General features: G+C 51.8%; 1 protein-coding gene across 4 annotated transcripts in view; it reads left to right on the forward strand.

The window, feature by feature from the left end:
* NDST2 (N-deacetylase and N-sulfotransferase 2) overlaps positions 1-19833 on the forward strand; it is a 189996-nt gene that overhangs the window by 156868 nt on the left and 13295 nt on the right. For all 4 annotated transcript variants that reach the window (XM_067537714.1, XM_067537727.1, XM_067537719.1 and 1 more), the window contains 5 exons: positions 4355-5757; positions 12523-12610; positions 13400-13554; positions 15094-15279; positions 15846-15974. In XM_067537714.1, coding sequence (XP_067393815.1) covers positions 4765-5757; positions 12523-12610; positions 13400-13554; positions 15094-15279; positions 15846-15974 — 1551 coding nt within the window. In that variant the 5' untranslated portion in view covers positions 4355-4764. The remainder of the gene's footprint in view (positions 1-4354; positions 5758-12522; positions 12611-13399; positions 13555-15093; positions 15280-15845; positions 15975-19833) is intronic.

A 19833-nucleotide genomic window follows, 5' to 3' on the forward strand; every position in this document is an offset into this window, starting at 1 on the left:
CTACACAGGAAGGGACAGGTAATTTCTTCTCCTGTAAGAGGGAACTGTTTAATTCCTTCCCCTGGAAATCTGCCTGGGCATGGCAGTTCGGATAAGGGTGGCTGCTGGACGCCTCCCTCACCATTCCTGATGTCATTTTTGTAGTGCTTTTATTTTGTTTTTGTCTTAACTAAACCAGCTGATGCAGTCCCCAAAGAGCTCAGTGCGTGGCGTGCCAGATGGCATGGCTTCTGGCTGTGAGGCCTTGTTAGAGAGATCAGAGCTGACAGATTCTTGAGCAGCAAGCTGATACAGGCCTCTCTTTAATTTGTTTTTTTGCGCTCACCCATGTAACAAATGGGGGCTTGTTTGGGAGCTTCGCTGGACCATTGAATGGAGTCATTGTTATCCAAACACTGACATGATTCAGAAGTCTCCAGTGCAGGGGGTATCCTCTCCCTCTTGCCCCTCAGCTGGGCACTGCAGGTGCAGCAGTGTAGCTTAAATCCCAGCTCAGCCCAGTTTTAAAAGGAACAATCCAGTTGTCCTGCAGTTCTCCTTTTGAGAAGTGTCAACAGGCGATGGAAGGTGAGTCACCATTCAGCACTGAACAGGGAGGGTGGAGAGATGGGTGACTAGAATTAAGGAAGTGAATTAGTGCTGTTTTGCCGGCTGTTTTTTGTGGTGAGAGAGTTGCAATGCACTGTCAGGCTTCCCTAGAGATCAGTGCCACAGGGACTGTGGGATCTTCCTTTAGAGTGGCCCCTGGGTTGCAAATCCTGTCCAATCAGCATTTATTTGGTAACCCCTCCATGCAGCCCAGGGGCTCCTTGCCGTACCTCCTTCTTAAAGTCATCCTTGCAAGAAGAACTTCTTGTGCCGTATGTGGAGATGAAGTGTTTCCTGGCAGCCCAGGCAGAGGTGGATGAGGAAAAGGTGAACTACTTGGTGCGCAGTTGGCTTCTCAATCCCACCCCGTCCCACAGGCAGGATTGCGGATGTGAGGACCCCAGTGGGCTTTGGAAGTGCATTTGCGGAAGCAGACTAAAGGTGGTTTCTCATAGCAATTAATGCCCACTGACGTGTGGGTTGTAATGCCCAAGTGCAGTTCAGGAACTTCCCCGACAGGAAGGACACAGCACATTGGCTCTCTCCGTCCAGCTACTGCCCACTCTCTTTGAAACAGTGGCTCCTTTCAGTGCTGTCCCGTTTCAATTTAAAGTGACCCCAGAGATCTTTTGCCAAACAGGCTGATGGTGCAGGGGGCCTCCTTTGCAGAGATAGAGTGGGAAGGTTCATGGTGGAGTGAGTCTTGGTGTTGCATTTTCAGCTGCCCAGCTTTGAGAGACTTAGAGCCTGACTTTCAGAGGTGCTGAGCCCCGCCACACGGTACACGTATCTACAATCCAGGCTTTCGGAAACAGCCAGTGTGGGTGTGATAAAGGCAATGCATCATCTTCCCGCTGGCTGGACTGGACTCCTGAACCCAGCCCTGTCAGGGAAGAGGGCTGTCTAGGATTACAGCAGGTGATTCTTGGTTAGCGTCATCCTGACCCTTCCAGTGTGACCTCTTAAGCAAGTCACTCTTGCTTTGCCTCAGTTTCCCCATCTGTAAAGTATGCATTTTATATTACAATATCTTGAGGCCTTAGTCAGCGTTAGGCACTGCACAAACACATGCAAAGAGCTAGTCCCTGCCCTGATGAAATCACAAGCTAGGAATTATTGCAGAAAACGCATGCCAAGATCACAAAGGCATTGCGAATTTTACTGACAGGAAAGAGCATTCTGCCCCCACCCACCCAGTAAAAGGTGCTGCTGCTGCGTATTTTCTATCAACCCACTTGCTTTGTCGTCTCTGTCTCAAGCTATACAAGAGTTTGGAAGGTAGTCTAGTGGGATCCTTTGGAGTTTCATTTTTGGCCCCATCTGTGAGCTGGTCTTTTCCCTGATGTAGATGTGTTTCCGTTGTGTGATTCACATTACAAACTCAGTGTCTTTGTTTTTAAAGCCCTGCTTTGGTAAACAGGCCCTATGTCTGCTTTACAATTAGAGACAAATAGAGCTAATCAAATTACATCAGAATAATCAGAATCAGAGCAAAAAGGCTAAGCAGAGGGAAAAACTGCTGAATGGTCCACTTCAGCACCACCTCGTTTCTCTTCATGCTGTGCCCGTTGCATTGGGGGAAGGAACTGTTTGTGTGTGCATTGTGCAGCTGTGTGTTTCGGGTTTATTGGTGAAAGTCAGAAAGAGCTCATTGTGGTCGTGTGACTGAGTCAGTGTGGGACATCTGGCACTTCCTTGTTACAAGGCCCTGGTGCTTGGTCAGCATCTGTCTGGGCTGGGAAGGGGTGGGTGTGCGTGAGAGTGAGTGAGATCCATGTGCAACCCAGCAAATGTAACTGTATCCTGTGTGGCAAGTGCCTTGGAAGCTGCTTTGAATTAGGTAGCCGTGTTTCTGGCAAGGAGACAGAAGCAGAAGCAGTGATTTTGAAATCAGGGCAGATCTTGTAACTTCCCTGGTATTTGCATCTTGGAGGGACTGGTGCTTGTCCATCCTCATGCGGATCTTGTCCAGTAAAAATACCAGCATGTGGTGAAACCAGGCTGCTAGTGTAAAAAGTGCCCCATTGCCAAAAAGGCTAATGGCATATTGGGCTGCATTAGTTGGAGCATTGCCAGCAGTTCGAGGGAAGTGATTGTTCCCCTCTATTCGACACCGGTGAGGCCACATTTGGAGTATTCTGTCCAGTTTTGGGGCCCCCCACTAAAGGAAGGATGGGGACAAATTGGAAAGAGTCCAGTGGAGGTCAAGGAAAATTATTAGGAAGCTGGAGCACGTGACTTATGAGTAGAGGCTGAGGGAAGTGAAGGGGGGATCCAGGGTGGATGGAGCTAGGCTGTTCTCAGTGGTGGCAAGTGACAGAACAAGGAGCAATGGTCTCAAGTTGCAGTGGGGGAGGTCTAGGTTGGATATTAGGAAAAGCTTTTTCACTAGGAGGTTGGTGAAGCACTGGAAGGGGTTACCTAGGGAGGTGGTGGAATCTCCATCCTTAGAGGTTTTTAAGGCCCAGCTTGACACAGCCCTGACTGGAATGATTTAGTCGGGGTTGGTCTTGCTTTGAGCAGGAGGAGGGACTAGGTGACCTCCTGAGGTCCCTTCCAACCCTAATCTTCTGTGATTCTATGACAGGCGAGCTGGGGGATTGGCAGTGAGATATACAGCCTTAACCTGGCCCAAGTGCACCCCCAGCTGTGTGGGGCTGAAAGATGGGCTGTGTGAAATGCAGGAGGAAGAGGGAGGTGAAACAGGTGTTCCCACCCCCACAGCCATCCAGTCCCTTGGCGCTAATTGCCCTTGTTGGCAGTCTCAGCAGAGCCCAAAGGCTAACTGAACTCCCCTCTCATCCTTAGAAGTGCCGGGGACAGCCCAGGCCAGTCATTCGGAAAGTTTGCACCCAGGAGCCCATCAGGAAGATCAACAGTCTCCAAGGTTGTTAGTCATGCACATTTCACTGGCTGTGTGTGCACGTGTTCAAATGAAAGCTGTCCGACTAGCCTGAGCATCAGAGTTTCTATGCTGGGAAAAGGCATCACCGGAGGCACATATGGGAGGCCCCCTCTCCTCACATGTAAAAAGGAAACTGCTCTCCCAGCCTTTGCCTTTTGTAGCTCGCGGGCTGCCTGTAGGGAGGACGTGCTCTCTCTGGGGACAGTGGGACTTGAAGGGACCCGTCTGAGCGTTTAGGAGGAGCTGTGTCCCCCGTGGGAAGCAGGAGGCAGGGCGTGGAAATGGTGGAGTGCGGGATCGCGTCATTCCAACGGTGGAGGAGGGAGACACTAGCTGCAGTCAGAGAGCCTGGGGAGTGGGGACCGCAGTACCCCCAGAGTCCACAAGGAAGCAGGCACTGAGTTAATCCCCTTCTCTTGCCGTGGGGGGGACATGGTTATGACAAGCATAGGTTACATAGGGGAACGTGAGGTCCACGTAATGCTGCTGATGATTGTGAAAGGGAGGTCTGGGTAGGAGGGGATTCCTCTCTTGTGTTATTGAGGGCAAAAGAAGGGCTGGGCACTCAGTGGCAAATGCTATAGGCTCCATTTATCACAGTGTGAGAATCCCACCGGAGGGAATAGCACCATCACTGTTCCCTGCACAGTCATTCCCCAGCTCACCCGGGTTCCTTTACTGATGGTGCATTTCAGATCGCCAGAGGCTGGGTGTGATCCGTGACTGGCCAACACATTGCCTTTCCCTTGCCTCCATGCCCATCCGCTACCCCAGCCCTGCTGATCTTACCATTTTGAGCCCCCCTCGCCTGCTAAATATTCTGACCACTTACTGAAAGTCTGTCTCTCTTTTCAATTGCAGGGTGTAGCTAGAAGGTGCCATCATGTGAATGGCAAGCGGCTAGCTGAGGAATAAACTGCCAGGTGGATTCCCTGGCTCCGCACGCTGGCACACAGGATGGCTGACTGATTTGGTCTGGGAAACGAAGGCCTTTATAAGCACCCTATCCTCCCAAGGACTTGGTTGAGCGAGAGGAGTGGCGGCGGGGGCAGCAGACGGAGGAGCGATGGGCATTGAGGACCATGGTTACTTGAGATAAATGGCAGATCCCTGGGAGTCTAGTCTCGTAGCTGCTTGCTTTAGCTTTCCCTCTCTCTGCAGCCACGGTTTCTTCTCCATAAGACGCCGCTGGGCACTGCCACGCTGGCGCTGGAGATCTCCCGGGCGAGTTGAGTGCAAAGCTTGAGGAGGGGTGGCTTGCCCGCCTCATCATGATTCAGCTGTGGAAAGTGGTGCGGCACGTGCGACAGCTGGAGCTCCACAGACTGATCCTGCTGCTCATCGCCTTCAGCCTGATTTCCATGTGCTTCCTGGCCTACTACGTCACCAACAGCCCCAAAATCAAGGAGCCGCCACCCCTGCCCTTCAGTGACTGCAGCAACCAGCACAGGGCCCCAGTACCACCGCAGGCCAGCTGGAGGCTCACCAAGTCCGTTGACACCTCGCGCACTGATCCTGTGGTGCTAGTCTTTGTGGAAAGCATTTATTCCCAGCTGGGGCAGGAAATTGTGGCCATCCTGGAGTCCAGCCGGTTTAAATACAGGACCGAGATTGCCCCTGGCAAGGGGGATATGCCCACCCTGACAGACAAAGACAGGGGTCGCTATGCTCTTATTATTTATGAGAATGTCCTTAAATATGTGAACCTAGACGCTTGGAACCGGGAGCTGCTGGACAAATACTGTGTGGAGTATGGAGTGGGGATCATAGGCTTCTTCAAAGCCAATGAGAACAGCCTGCTCAGTGCTCAGCTCAAGGGTTTCCCCCTCTTCCTACACTCTAACCTGGGGCTGCGGGACTATCACATCAACCCCAGTGCCCCCCTGCTCTACGTCACCCGGGCTAATGAGGTGGATCAGGGCCCCCTGCCCGGTGATGACTGGACCGTATTCCAGTCAAACCACAGCACCTACGAGCCTGTGCTGTTGGCCAGCACAAAGTCCTCGGAGTCCATTACTCACCTGGCCACCCACAAAGCCCTGCATGCCACCGTCGTGCAGGACCTGGGCCTGCATGATGGGATCCAGCGGGTACTCTTTGGCAACAACCTCAGCTTCTGGCTGCACAAACTCATTTTTGTGGACGCCATTGCCTACCTGACGGGCAAGCGCCTTTGTCTCACGCTTGATCGCTACACCCTTGTGGACATCGATGACATATTTGTGGGCAAGGAGGGCACTCGCATGAAGGTGTCTGATGTGGAGGTAAAGCCTGGGACCTGTAGCCCTGAAGAGCTGCACTTGGAGGTTAAAGATGAGAGTGCCTGCAGCATCTGCTCTTCCTCATCTTCAACCTAGCAGTGGAGCCCCGGGGGGTCCCACAATGCAATGCTACATCTTGGTCTGAGCAACCTCTGTTGAGAGCATCACATGCAGAGAGGCCTGTAGTCCTCTCTCAACTGTGAAGGCAGCTGCCGGGCGCATTGTAGAACTCCGCTGGCCAACCAATGCAACCGATGCAGCCCTTTTAGGGCAGCCCTGAGTTGGGAGAGTGAGGGGCTCTCTTGTCCCCTCAGTGTATTCACCTGCTCTTTTCAGTTCGCCCACCCCCAGCCCTGCAGGGCACCTATGGAAGGAGGAGTGTCCAGCAAGCCCGGAATAAGGGTTGGGGGTAGATGCACAGAGCAGCTCCCAGGGCTCAGTCCAGGAGCTCTCCCCACCGCCTCACTGCTGGAGAGTAGGAGGGGGACCATTTTTAAGGTTCATTGATCATGGCCCTGGGTGATTGACTGAGTGGTGATGATGTAACTGAGGAAGGAGTCGAGAAAAGGACAGGCTGGAGAGAGAGTGGGGTGGAATTTGGAGAGGAAACGAGGGTAGGAGGGAGATAAAGGGGGAAAGAGAGAAGGCACAAGCTCAGGAACAGAGAAACACGGGGCAGGTATTGTAAGTGGTTGCTGACAGGATGTGACAAACCATTATTTCTGTATATGTACGCACTCACCAGGCCTGCCCTAGGCACTGTAAGTCCTGGTTGCAGCCCTGTGTTTTGGGATGCTCATATGTCATAAAAGCCCAGCTCAAAGGACACTGGTCTACATTGTCCCACCCAGGACAACCCTTCCCAAACTGGGAAAGGGGGGCCCCACTCATAGCTGTGCAGAGCACTGACCCTAGGGGACAGTTGGTCCAAGCACTGGAGACAGGACACAAGTCTGCTCTAGTGATTTTAAAAACAAACCCAGATCAGATAATTCCAGAAGAGGTTTCCTTTTGGGTTTTAACTGTGTGAAATGGAGGAATAATCTGAGATCAGTAAAAGGAGAATCTCAGGCAAAGCAGATAAAGCCCAGATTTAGCCATTTAAAAGAGGCTCTATGATTGCAGAGCCAAGAGAGGTTAATGAATTTTTATTTTTTAAAACGAGAAATAACTTCATGGATTTGTTAATGGCCTTGCGCTGTGGGGAGGGCAGGGGAATCTAACAGTGACAAACAGCTGGTGTTTCTTTCGGCTTTTAACATGAACTCTGTGTTTCAGGGACATTACTGCAACACCACAGCTCTTTATTTCGAAGTTTAGATTAGAGAACAGTGGGTGGGGAGGACAGATTGGGAAGGAGGATGTTGCTTTAAATCCCAGAGATGACTGCTGGCTCAGCCAAGCTGTTTCAATTCACAGATCTGCATTCAAGGAACTCTTGTCGATCCCACGGATGATGGCTTGCGGAAGAAAACCCTCATGTTCCTTGGCCAAATGTGTGCCAGTTATGGGTGACTTGGGCAGGGGGAATGTTTTCCTTTATGACATAAAGGAGGTCTGAATGATTTTCTTTTTTAAAAAATTCCTGCTTGTTTTTATGTTATAAATATTAGCCCTTGACTACTTGTTCTTGCTGAAAGATTGATGTGGGAGTTTCTCAGCCTTCAGTTAAAGTCAAAGCATTGGACCTTTCACAGGGTGAACTTTTCTCCCAAGCGTTCTCAGGAAATGGAGTTACATAGTTAACCACAAAAACAAAGACGTTTTCCAGCATTCTGAGACTCCCTTCTCCTCTCACTTGTTTAGCTTTCAAACTCTTTCAAATCCATAACCCTGCTAGTTCTCCAGGCTGCCACAGAATCTTCCAGCAAAACTGGAAGTCAAGACCAGATATTTCTAATACAACAGAACTCTGTTTTTTCTATCTGACCTCCCTGATCCTTTCAGGCCCTCTTTATGTATCGGAAATAAGTGCTGCTGCCTCCCCTCCAAAAAAAATCAAACCCAAGCCCAATTTTTGCTCCTTTGAGCATTTAGTCAGTTGGTGAGCAGTCTTGTTTTGTGAGTCTGGGAGCTTACCTGATGGCATAGGCCTATAATTGCATGTCACTGGTGAAGGTAGTTAGAAAAAAGAAATTCAGATGACTGCCTGAGGGTGGCTGGGGCATCCTGGTGCTTTGAATCCTACAGGCTGGCCTTGCCTAAACATTTAGCAATTCTCACTGGTGCTAGCATTGTTGGGAGCACTAAAAATGCTTGGGCCTTGTCTGCACTAGTGCGTCCACCATTGAGCTGCACCAGTGCTGGGCCAACAGTGGGAGAACTGCAGAAAATTCTCAAAGTAGCTGCAGTCCAGTATGCCAGGAAGGGCTGTCAGCAGTTCAGAGCCAAGATGGATGCCCTGCCTTCCTCCCTCCTGCTTTTCTGTGTGCAGTGCTCTCTTGTTTCTTCTGCACATTTCCCCCTCCCTCAATTTTGTTGTTTCTTTCCTCCTCTTCCCCCCCAGACTCCTCTTCCTTACCTGTCTCTTTTCAGCTTTCTTTTCTTTTGCTGCATTTTTGTTCATTTTTTAGCTGGACAGGGGGAGTCAGGTTTTGTGCTGAATAGCGAAAATCACTGTAAGTGCTCTCTTCAGTGAAATGTTTTACATCTAAAAACCCAGTCATATAAAGGACAGTTCAGCCATAGAACATTATGATGTCTAGGACCATATGCTGTGTTAGAAAAGGGTTGGCAGCTTAAATAACCACATTAAACAAGATAGAGTCAGGGCTAATTTGTCTCTTCTTTCTCTTCCTCCCCTTCCCCCTCCCCCCCCCAGAATTCCTAAACCCCATACAAAGGGCTGTGTCTATATACCAGCATTATCGGGAGTTTGTAGTGATTGTAGGTGAATTCTTCTGCAGAGCCAACAGTGGGAGCATGCTGACTTTGTTTTAAAAGGGTCACACCAAAATGGGGGCTTGTCTTTTAACTTCTTTCCGCTGTGTGTTTTAAAATAAATATCTAGAGCCCAAGGATAGTTTTTTAAGACCCCCAGTTGGGGGTGTAATTGCAGGCCCAAGTGATAGAATTTAGACATCATCTTGGTTGTGCCCACAAATCTGGGCATTGGAATTTAGGTATCCATGGTTTGTGCCTGCTGATTACTGGTGCGAAATAGCAGGCTGGATTGAGGCATCTGAAAATTCAGGCCTTGGAATCTGGAAGACATTCTCCATCAGATTATAGCAATTGTAAGGTCGACTGGCTCTGGGCTGGGCTGGCTAGTGATCTGCACTTGGAATCCAGTCTCTTGTTTCCTGGAGCCCATACTACATGTTAGCCAACAGGGACCCTTCCGGCCAGCTAACGAACCGGATTATTACATGCCCATGGGAACCTCAGAAGGGTGGTGAGTAGAAGATACCAAATAGAGATACTCAGAGCTCTCCATGGGATTCAAAGCAAGAATAAGGCTTGGCCTGAGTTTGCTGGAGTCCAGAGGCAGGTTTCCTGGCCTGTGTCAGGCTGCTGAAAAGGAGACAGAGCCGAGCACAGGTCATCTTTAGCAGGCGAAGTTCAGTGTTGTGAGCAGTTTCTGGAGTGCAGGGCGGAGGAACTGCCTGCAGTTGTCAACTGGCTTCGTGTACTTGTCAGTGTAACGCTATGCCCTTCTCTGGTGCCTTTCCTGTCAGAGCACCTTACAGATGGTAATGAATTACCCCTAAGAAGCGGGTAGTATTACACCTGGCCTGTTCTACAGATAGGGAGGGAAAGATAAACTAAGTGCACGCTCCAAGATGAGTGAGTGGCAGAGATGGGACTAGAAGCCAGGTTTCCTGACTGCCGGTCCCCACTCTCTCCTTTCCATTATAAATACCATCATTTCCCCACGCTCATTTTTCCTGAGTAGGGATCACTCACCTATTTATATTCGTTCATCAGGAGTAAGTTAATGCATCCTTGGTTGGAGGAATTTCCACAGCAGCCCCTGGTTGGTTCCTGCCCTTTCTCTTATCCTGCACAGAGGGGAGTTTGTGCAACTGGGATTAAAACTGTCGTGCTGCTTTCTGAGGGCGCTCTTATGCAAGGACCAGTAATTGGTAGAAGGTCTAGTGCATCATTAAGGACAGACTTGCCCGGAAAGCAGCATGACAGTACTCTACGAGGTCTGAGTTCCTGGGCTCCCTTTGCCTCTTTCTTCCACAGGGTCCCTCGCTGTAAGCAGTAGTTTCTGCCCTCTCTGAAGAAGAGTTATTTAGGATTAATTAGCTGACAGCTGCGTTGTGATGGTAACCCAAGCCGGGCTTTACACCTCCCTCTGCAGAGGAATGTTAAATCCCTTCTCATCTCTCTCGCCTTCCCGGCAAAGCGGAGTAGCTGGAGACACCTTTCACTGCAGCACAGAAGAGAGCAGCGGCCTGGATGGCGCTGGAGGTGTTCACGGCTAGGTTAGCGGGGTAGGGGCAGCTGGGTAGCACAGGGACTGCCTCCCCTTGTTTGGTTGCTTGGTGTGGCCAAAAGCCGCTGCGCTGAGCCATGGGTGGTGCCCTGTGTGATCTCAGTCTAACCCCTGGTGGATCAGGTGTCCACACCACAGACAGAGATGCCTGGCGCAGAGCAGGTGTGGAGATTCAGCCTTGCAGCACCATTGCCCGTGCTGTCCTGCGCTGTGAACGAAAAGCCTTTGGTCCTGGAACTGCCAGGCTCTCCTTTTCTGGAGCACGAAAGGCACTTAGGGCTTGTCTACATTACAAGTTACGTCGGGAGTGTGAATAAGCCACTGTCCCGTGTGAAGTAAGTTACACCAACCTAAGCACCGGTGTGGACAGCGCTGTGTCAGGAAGAGAGCTTCTTCCACAACATAGCCACTGCTGCTCGTGGACATGGTTATATTAAGCTGACAGGAGAGCTCTCCCGTGGCATAGAGCATCTTTGCTGTGCTGCTCTAGAGCATCTAGTGTTGGTTAGCCCTTGCACTAGGTCCCAGAAGATGTCATAGACCATATTTCCCCTAAAGCATCTGTTCCCGATGGGGGTCGGCAATGAGCTAATCCCATGAGCATGGCAGGGATTGTAGCTTAGCCTTTAATATTGGTCTTACCCCTCATCCCAGGCTAAATCTGCATTTGTTGCCATTGACATATGAGTGAGGTGAGGGGGAACTGAAGTTTTTGGCCTTTCTTGCTGGAGAAGAGAGGCGGCCAGCAGCCTCTTGAACAGAGGGGTTGGGTGGCTGGGTTAGTGCAGGCTCTTGGATAGCTTCAAACACGTGCTTGACCCTCCAGAAATAATCAATGTGGTGCTGCTGATCAGCACCCTACGATGTGTCGCTAGCCAGCACTGAGAACCCCTCTTTCCTTCCTCCTCCTCTTGGCTCTCACCTTGAAGCACAGGCATGCGAGAAGGGAGGCGGAATTTTCCCCAGCAGTTAGTGCAGTTTATAGATTTGTACTGAAGAGTTCTGGTGGGCTCAGATGACAAACTCCTACATCTTCCGGCACTTGCCCTCACTCTCCAAGGGATGGGTGTGTGCAGCGGGTGGAAGTCAGTCAGAGTGAGTTACTGAATCAGTGTCATGGGCACTGCCCACGGGGCACCCCTGGGAAATAACTGCTATCGCAGTGATGTGCATGCATGCCAATTGGTTAGTGACTGAGTGGTAGGGAGTAAAGCCAGGCCCTCCATGGCATGAGAGGTTGGGCTTGGGGATGTGATTTTTGCTAGCAGGAGATCTTGTGGCCTGAGCCATGCTGGGGCAGCCCTGATGTTCTCTCCAACACTGGTAGGAACTTGTGAAATGTTGCTGGGAGATCTTCTGCTCTGTGCTGGCAGTCCAGAGTTGCTGTGTACACACTCCATGTGGCCCCCTCGCTGCATGTTAGCGTTAGCCCAGGTCTGCTATTGCTAGGTCACCACCTTCACCTTGGTGCCGTCACCGATCCGGCACTTTTTAGAACTATTAAAAAGTAAATAACTGCCTGGGACTAGGCCATCTCCAGTCCAGGCAATTCTTAATTCACCTGCCCCAGCACTCCTGCTGGGTGCCTCTTTGATTAAGAAATGCACCGGAGAGAGCTGCATTAACAGCATTCTCAGAAGCACACAGCCGGTGGCAGGGTCAGCTGGGAGGGGAGGGCAATATATCCAGCCTCCCTTTGCAAGTAGGTCTGGGAGCTCTGGTCCCGTTTTAAAGCAGGCTGCCCTCCTTCAGTTTATCCCTTCAGTATCACTGAAAGCTCCCCTTGGTCTCTGTAGCCTGGACTCTCAAGTCCTGACCCAGCCGAGCACACACAAACTTGCTTTCCATTAGCCTGCTGGGGGGGGGCGTGGGAGCGCTACAGCGCAGTCCCAGCCAGCTTTGGAGGGGAGCCTTGATGTTGGGCCTGGGACGCCATAAGGAGTTGCAGTGGGATTTGCTGCCCTTCTCTGTGTCAGCACAAGTCAGTAGTTCTGAGGCCGTGGACAAGGAGGTCTTACCTGATTGTGGCCTTTGGGCTGACCCGGTTGTGTGGCCGACAAGACTAGACTCCATGTAATGGAGCTTCGGCCACATCTCACCCAGAGAAGCAAGGTGGGGTCCCTCAGGGTGAGATTATGAGGAAATTCCTCTCTGGCGTGGCCTGCTTGGGGCTTTGCTCCAGGGACGTGGTGCCTGGCCACAATGCAGGAGAACAGGATTCTGTGCTGCTCCACTTCTTTCCCAGCCCGGACTGGAGCCAGCCAACCCAGATGTGACTGAGCAATTGAATGTGAATCTTCCTCTCTCCCATTGCATCCGAACAGGCTCTTCTGAACACCCAGAACAAGCTGAGAACATTAGTCCCCAATTTCACCTTCAACTTGGGCTTCTCTGGGAAGTTCTACCACACAGGTAAGCTCCTGCCACCCCTCCCCCCGCATCTCCCATGCCTGTGTCCATCAGGTAGCCAGCTCCGGCGGTGGCAGTGCCAGCTCCTGAGAGCGTATTGAGGCGCTCGGAACAGCCTGCGCTTCCAAAGTGCTGTGAGGGCTGCCTCCAGCAGGATGATTGTGCCGCCAGCAGTGAGCGAGTGGGTGGGTGGGTGGGTGGGTTGGTTGGTTGTAGTAAAAGCCAGGGAGAGGTCATGGGCAATAAACAAAAATTCACGGAAGCCGCAATCTGTCCCTGACATTTACTAAAAATATCTAGGAAAAAATGGGGCTGACTGGAGGTTGGGGGGGGGTGGGATGAGAGCAGTGACACAGGTGCACCTCGCTGCCTGCAGAGGCTGGGCGCAGGGCTGGGAGCTCTGGACAGCTCCATGCTCCAGGGGGCCCCCCACGGCTGCAGGGGCTGCCAGCAGCAACTGGGAGCCTTGACCACCTACAGCGGCTCGGAGTTCCAGGGTCTGTAGCAGAAGGAAATTCCAGGGACGGGGCCCCCCCCCCCCCCCCCCCCATGGGTGCCCTGCTGCTGGCTGCGGCTCAGAATTTTGGGTCTCCCCTGCCCACAGGCAGAGAGCCGCCAGCTGACAGCTCTTGTCCCTCCTCCCTAACCCCCAGCTGAAGCAGAAAATGTCACAGAGATGGCGGGTAGTCATGGATTGAGTGACCTTCATGCCATACTCTTACCCTTACTAGTGAGGGGTGCACTGTAGAGTCAGTGACATCCTCTTGCCATGGTCCCTTCTGCTCCCTGCAGGTACAGATGAGGAAGATGAAGGTGATGACATGTTGCTTAAACACAGGAAGGAGTTCTGGTGGTTCCCGCACATGTGGAGCCACATGCAGCCTCACCTCTTCCACAATGTCACCGTGCTGGCTGAGCAGATGAAGCTCAACAAGCAGTTTGCGCTGGTAAGCGGTGACGAAGGATGGTCCAGAGGCTCATTCGCTTCTTTTCAGAATCCCAAACATTTTGTCCTGGGACTGGCATTTGTGTCCTGGCCAGGCCAGGCACTAATGTGATAATCCTGCTGGATTTGAAAGCTGAGTGAATCCCTGGCCTGGTTCCGCCTGCCTCCAGGCTAAAAGTTTGACATCCAACGCTAGTGCCCAGGGGACCGTGCATCCTGGCACTCAAGCAGCAGTGTGTGGCTGCTAGTGCATTGCAGAGTGTGGCTCCCGGTGTTGTACGGTGCTGGCTGGGGGTTTGGGGCACGCTGGCTGTCTGTGCATTCTGTGCTACTTCTCCCGTCGGATTGAAAGTGTGGTACAAACTCAGACTGTGAAGAAGCATTTCCTGCTCTGTCCTTATTGGGTCATTGTGGTTTTTTTGGGAACCAGGTGTGCATTGCCCCCAGCTGATCAGTAGCATAAGGCACTCCAGATAGAACATTGGCCTCCTAGAGGGTCACTTCTGTTGAAGGGACGTTCCCTGTTGTCAAGTGGAGGAGGGCGAACATCTGGAAAGTTCTGGGACCACATCTGCTTGATGCTCTCATCACAGGGCATGGAGGTTAAACATCATCCACAGGTTTCTTTGAAAGCAAGCCTCCCTTCAGCCCATGCTCTGGGGTTATTAGTTGTGAGCCAAGCCCCATTGGAAGAAGAGTCTGTTATTTCATGCCCAGGTCACTGGAGCTCTTGACCCTGGGTAACACAAGCGCTTCTACACTCAGAGCACAACTACCACAATGCTATAACAACAATTCACCTCTTTTCTTCCCTGCTGAAATATCTGATTTTATTTTCTTTCAAACACAGGCCCAGAAACACGACAGTCCGTTGCAAAAAGATACAAAACCCAGAGAGCGATTAAACACATGTAATACAGAATGCACCAGCCAGTGAGCCTGACAGGCTGGGACTCCGTCGGGGGTGCTCTGGGTGCAATGTCAACCACCAGGGCAAAGCTGTCCTTGTTCTTGTCATCACCAGAAGCACTCAATGAAGTTAGAGCCACAAAATTCAAATATTTCCCGTTGATTTGATATGATACCTAGCTCCAACTCCCCGATCCACACTCTGCACAGCCCCCTTGCTCCCTGCTTTCCCTAGCCTTACCCTCTCCAAGAGAGAGCCCAGCTGCTGTCCACAGGTGGCAGGCGCAGTTTTGTTTTTCTGCTCTGGTGACTCTGCTCTGGGCAGCATAGGAGCAGGATTTGCCTCTTCAGCGGCACTGATTGCTTTGGCTACCAGAACCGATGGGGCTGACGAATGAGTGCAGTTTGTCACAGCCACGAGTGACCCGATGGGCTGTTTAGCAGCTCCTGCAGTACTGAATGCCCCAGCTGATACATAAGCATCCTTGCTGCCTGTGGGGCTAGATTCTGTCAGCACTCAACACTCCCCTTTCACACACAAGCTCCTGCTCCACGGGGAGAGATGCTGTGGCGCTCATTAAAGACAATGGGGAGTTAAATACCGAATGATAAAGCTATATTCTGCTTCCAGGAACACGGGATCCCAACAGACTTGGGCTATGCTGTGGCCCCGCATCATTCAGGGGTTTATCCCATCCATACACAGCTCTATGAGGCCTGGAAATCTGTCTGGGGCATCCAGGTGACCAGCACTGAGGAGTATCCCCACCTGCGGCCTGCCCGGTACCGGCGAGGATTCATCCATAATGGAATCATGGTGAATGGAATCCTTAAAATATCTCTGGGTTGATCCTGGGAGGAGCTGAGGGGCAGTCAGTTGTGTGTGTATATGTGGGGGTGGGGGAAGGGAGCTTCTACCCCATGCTGAACCTTCCCAAAACCATCAGGCAAAACTGAGAACGTGTTGGGGTAAGAGCCCGTTCGTTGTGTGTCTGTGAATGGCATCAGTGCAGTGCAGAATCCGCAAGACATGAGGTTCTAGAAGGAAAGTTCCCAAATGCCAGCAAGTACGCGTCTACAAACCCATGTATCCAGGGCCCAGGAAAGCCCCATCTCTGCTGGAGCAAACACCTCCTCGTCGGACACCAGCGCTGTTTCTGAGGAGGTGTGTCTGCAGCACTTGCCCGCCCTGACTTGCATGTCAGATGGATGGTCAGCAACAGTGGGCGTGTGCTGGAGACAGAGTCGTGCGTGCTAGCACGAGGCTGAGATCCCATTAACCCCCCTGCACTGCTACTCAGAACCAGAGGAGTGTGTGAATGGAGGGAATGTCCAAGTCCCTCGCTCGCTGTGTCTCAACCTCCCTCTCTCCGGCTCCCCTAGGTGCTGCCTCGCCAGACGTGTGGGCTTTTTACTCACACCATCTTCTACAACGAATATCCTGGGGGCTCCAAGGAATTGGACAGAAGCATTCGGGGTGGCGAACTCTTCCTGACGGTGCTGTTGAACCCTGTAAGCTAGCCGGCATGGAGAGCACGGCCGGAGCGCCAGGCACCAGGGCCCATGGAGAATGTGGGGTGGGAGCCCGCAGATGGAAAGTTTGCATGGCTACTCGGGTGGGAGAGAGAGAGCTGGGGGTGGGGCAGCCACTCAGTCGCACTTGCTACTCGGGGATTCTTCAAAATCATGCTGCCCTGTTGTCCCCTGCCAGTTGGTATCAAAGTCCAGGGTCAGCCAGAGCAAACCTCCCCAAGTACAGGATTGGAAGAAAGGGGTGACATGCTGAGCCGAGATAGCCGCTGGAGCAGCTCTTACCCGTGCTGCCATCTTCCCCCAACAAAGTGCTGAGCCAGAAGTCCTTGGCTTCCTTTCTTGCTTGTGCAGCTAACTGCGGTTGGCTTGTCTCCAGGCGCTGTGACAAATCCTCCTCTGGGCTTTTGTTGCTAGGGTGTGTTTCTCCCCCCACCCTGTCCGTTTCCCTGAAACTTGGATATGCATGAAACAGTTGGTTACATGTTTGTCCTGTGATGCTGCTGAGGCATTTTCAGGAGAACTGGGCCTGGTGCAGCTTCACACTCCCTTCTCCCCTCCCCCAACACACACAGGGCCTGGCTCCAGCAAACTCCTGAATAACACACAGCCTCCAGCACCTCCAGCCTCTGCCCAGCTTCCTGCTGTGCCTGGGGGCTTTCCCACAGCCATCCTTTTAACCCAGAGAAGGGGTTACAGACAACAGTGGACAAGAAGCTGGATGTGTGTCAGCAGTATGCCCTTATTGCTAAGAAGGCTAATAGCATATTGGGCTGCATTAGTAGGAGCATTGACAGCAGATCGATGGAAGTGATTATTCCCCTCTATTCGGCAATGGTGAGGCCACTGTGTCCAGTTTTGGGCCCCCTGCTACAGGAAGGATGTGGACAAGTTGGAGAGAGTCCAGAGGAGGGTGAAGACATGACTTATGAGGAGAGGCTGCGGGAACTAGGCTTGTTTAGTCTGCAGAAGAGAAGAATGAGGGGGGATTTGATAGCAGCCTTTAACTACCTGAAAGGGGTTTCCAGGGAGGATGGAGCTAGGCTGTTCTCAGTGGTGGCAAGTGACAGAACAAGGAGCAATGGTCTCAAGTGGCAGTGGGGGAGGTCTAGGTTGGATATTAGGAAAAAATTTTTCACTAGGAGGGTGGTGAAGCACTGGAATGGGTTACCTAGGGAGGTGGTGGAATCTCCATCATTAGAGGTTTTTAAGGTGCAGCTTGACACAGCCCTGGCTGGGATGATTTAGCTGGGGTTGGTCCTGCTTTGAGCAGGGGTAGGAACTAGATGACCTCCTGAGGTCCCTTCCAACCTTCATCTTCTGTGATTCTAAACGGGGTGACAGTGGGTGTCACTGGCACATTCAGAACACTGAGATGGATGCAGCTGGAAGGGACCTTGCATCTCCTAGTCCATCCCTCTGTCACCCCCTTTATAAACGTTCCAAAACTTCTCTTTCCTAAGAGATACCTGGGGACTGTGTCACAGCAAGATGTACCGCTTTCTCATTGGTCTGTCTCCGGTCCAAGTATCTTTCCTAGTTTCCTAGTCAAATTTGTCCTTCATTAAACTTAAACCAGTTTACTCCTTGGGTCTCATAGAAGTCTCCTTTTTTGGGGTGGCTACTACAATCCTGTAAAAGTTGAGAGGGTCATTATTGTATCTTCCACCCCTATAAGCAGTATAACATCATAAGGGGGACAGCATTTATTTATTTTCATCTTTTCTCATGAATCAGTCATTCCAGGATCCCTTGGATCATTTCAGCTCTTCTTATTTACTCTTTTCGATCTTTTTCAATGTCTGCTTTGTTGATGAGGGCACCCCTGGGCTCTTTCCCAGGTGCAGTTTCACTGGGCCAAAGGCCTTGCTGAAATTCGGAGATTGCAACCCACCATGCTCCCCCTCTCAATCCAAGAGGGTGGTTTTGTTATGTAAAAGTAATGATCAGAGGAGTGCGTCCTGATGCCCAAATCACCAACCCACCCTGGCTATTCCTCTCCTTCAGTCACCCATGAATGGACTCCCATGCTGTGCTCTCCAGTATTCTGCGTGGGGTGGAAGTCTGGCTAACAGATCAGGGACTACCGAGTTATTTTTGTCCAGTGTACAGGTGGGAGCCATAGGACCTTGGACACCTCACTTGATTTGCAGGATTTGTCACATAACATTAGTGGCTCTGCAGTTCCTTCAGGACCTCTGCCGAGAATCTGCACCTCCTTCTGACTAGGTTGGATCACAGCACTTCGGGAAATCCAGTCCTCTCTTCATCTTTGCTTCTCTTTCATCCATCCACCTTCCTACTCTGGTGCCAGAGGCAGGGCTGAGAGGATGATCATAAATTCTTATAACACATGCTGGGTCCCTAACACAATCATAGGCTGAAACTGACCTACCAGTAAACATAACTGTTCATTTAACCTCCTGGTGTGTGTTCTGCATCCCCTGTACCCAGCCTGACTTTCTTGCTCAAGCTGCAGAGACTCCTGCTTTCATTTCTGAAGTTGGGTGTGGGCCACCGTTGAGGCCATTACCTTTACACAAAATACAGCCAACAAATCCACCTACGTTAGCAGTTGTCATCTTACCAATCACCTTCAGCAGAAGGCAATACACAAGTCTGTGTCCAAAGAGTCAGTCTCTTCTTTGTCTGAGGTGTCATTGGGATCACAGGTATCACTCTGGACAAGCGGAAACAGCCCAGCACAGCTCGTTTCTGGAGCTCACTGCCTCGCCCAGAGGCTGTGATTTGTGGGCTCTCAGATTATCTGGTGCAAGGTGAACTCCGCTCCATCCCTCCAACAGCCCCGCTGCAGTACAGCCAGGCCTTGACTACCCCCTGCAGACACCGCCCTGGGAGCTCTCAAGGGCTGTGGTGTCCTCTAGCAGATAAAACTGTCCCCAGAGCACAGTGCACCTTGGCTTCTGCTGGGTATTTTTCCCTTCATCCCTGTGAGCATCAGAAGGCTGCGCTGTAAACACATCTTCACGGCTGTTGTTTGCAGAGGGAGCACTGAGCTTTGCTCTCTTACTCCACTGATAGAGACATCCCAGCGTGTGGAGAAAGCCAGCCAGCCCCACATTGCCATCAGTGATCCGTAGCAGACGTGGGGCACAGCCTCTTAGCCCTCCTCTGTAGTGCTTCCAGCCCCCTGGGAGTGTGGCACTCGTGCAGGAGTCCTGTGTGTATGATTAACTCTGCAGTGTCAACAGATGATGTTTGATCTTCCCACTAGCGAGCCCTGATGTCAGGAATGAGAATAGCTGCTTACATACAGCTGCCACGTGCCCTGGCTGTACTTCCCAGCAGCAGAGAGGGGACGTTTCTGGGCACTTCTGGCAGGCCCTTCTGTTCACACTACACGCCATGAAGGCCACTGCTGTCCACCCGGCTGATTGCTTTATATTCCTAAAGGCACCCTCATCGTCTGTTCTCTGAACTCCGGGTCTCTCGGTCTGCCCTGCTCCCTGTCGGTGCTGAGCGGGGGAAATCATGCCGTGCTTCACGGGAGAGCTTAGTGCCCAGCTAGTCGTGGGTGAGTTGAGGAGCAGGGCTTGGTCATGGATTACATTAGCAGGATTGTGCAGGGCTATGTTGGCAGGACCAGCCGGCGTAAGCCAGGCCCGGCTGCCAGAGGTGATCTGATGGGGCGTGCATGTTAGGAAGAAGCCGTGGAAGTCCTGGGTGGCTTGACTGGTTGCTGTCCCTCTTGCTTGGGGCTGTTTGTGGCAATGATGTTACCCGAGCTGGTGGTGGCAGGCCTGGAGATTTGACTGGAGGTCTGCCACGGATCCAGTTGTCACAGCCCCACTGCAGACGCCGTTCATCACCCTGGCAGTCT

This window comes from Emydura macquarii, unplaced genomic scaffold (assembly GCF_026122565.2).
Source record: "Emydura macquarii macquarii isolate MOO-44397 ecotype Brisbane River unplaced genomic scaffold, CSIRO-AGI_Emac_v2 contig_67, whole genome shotgun sequence".
Taxonomy (NCBI): domain Eukaryota; kingdom Metazoa; phylum Chordata; order Testudines; family Chelidae; genus Emydura; species Emydura macquarii.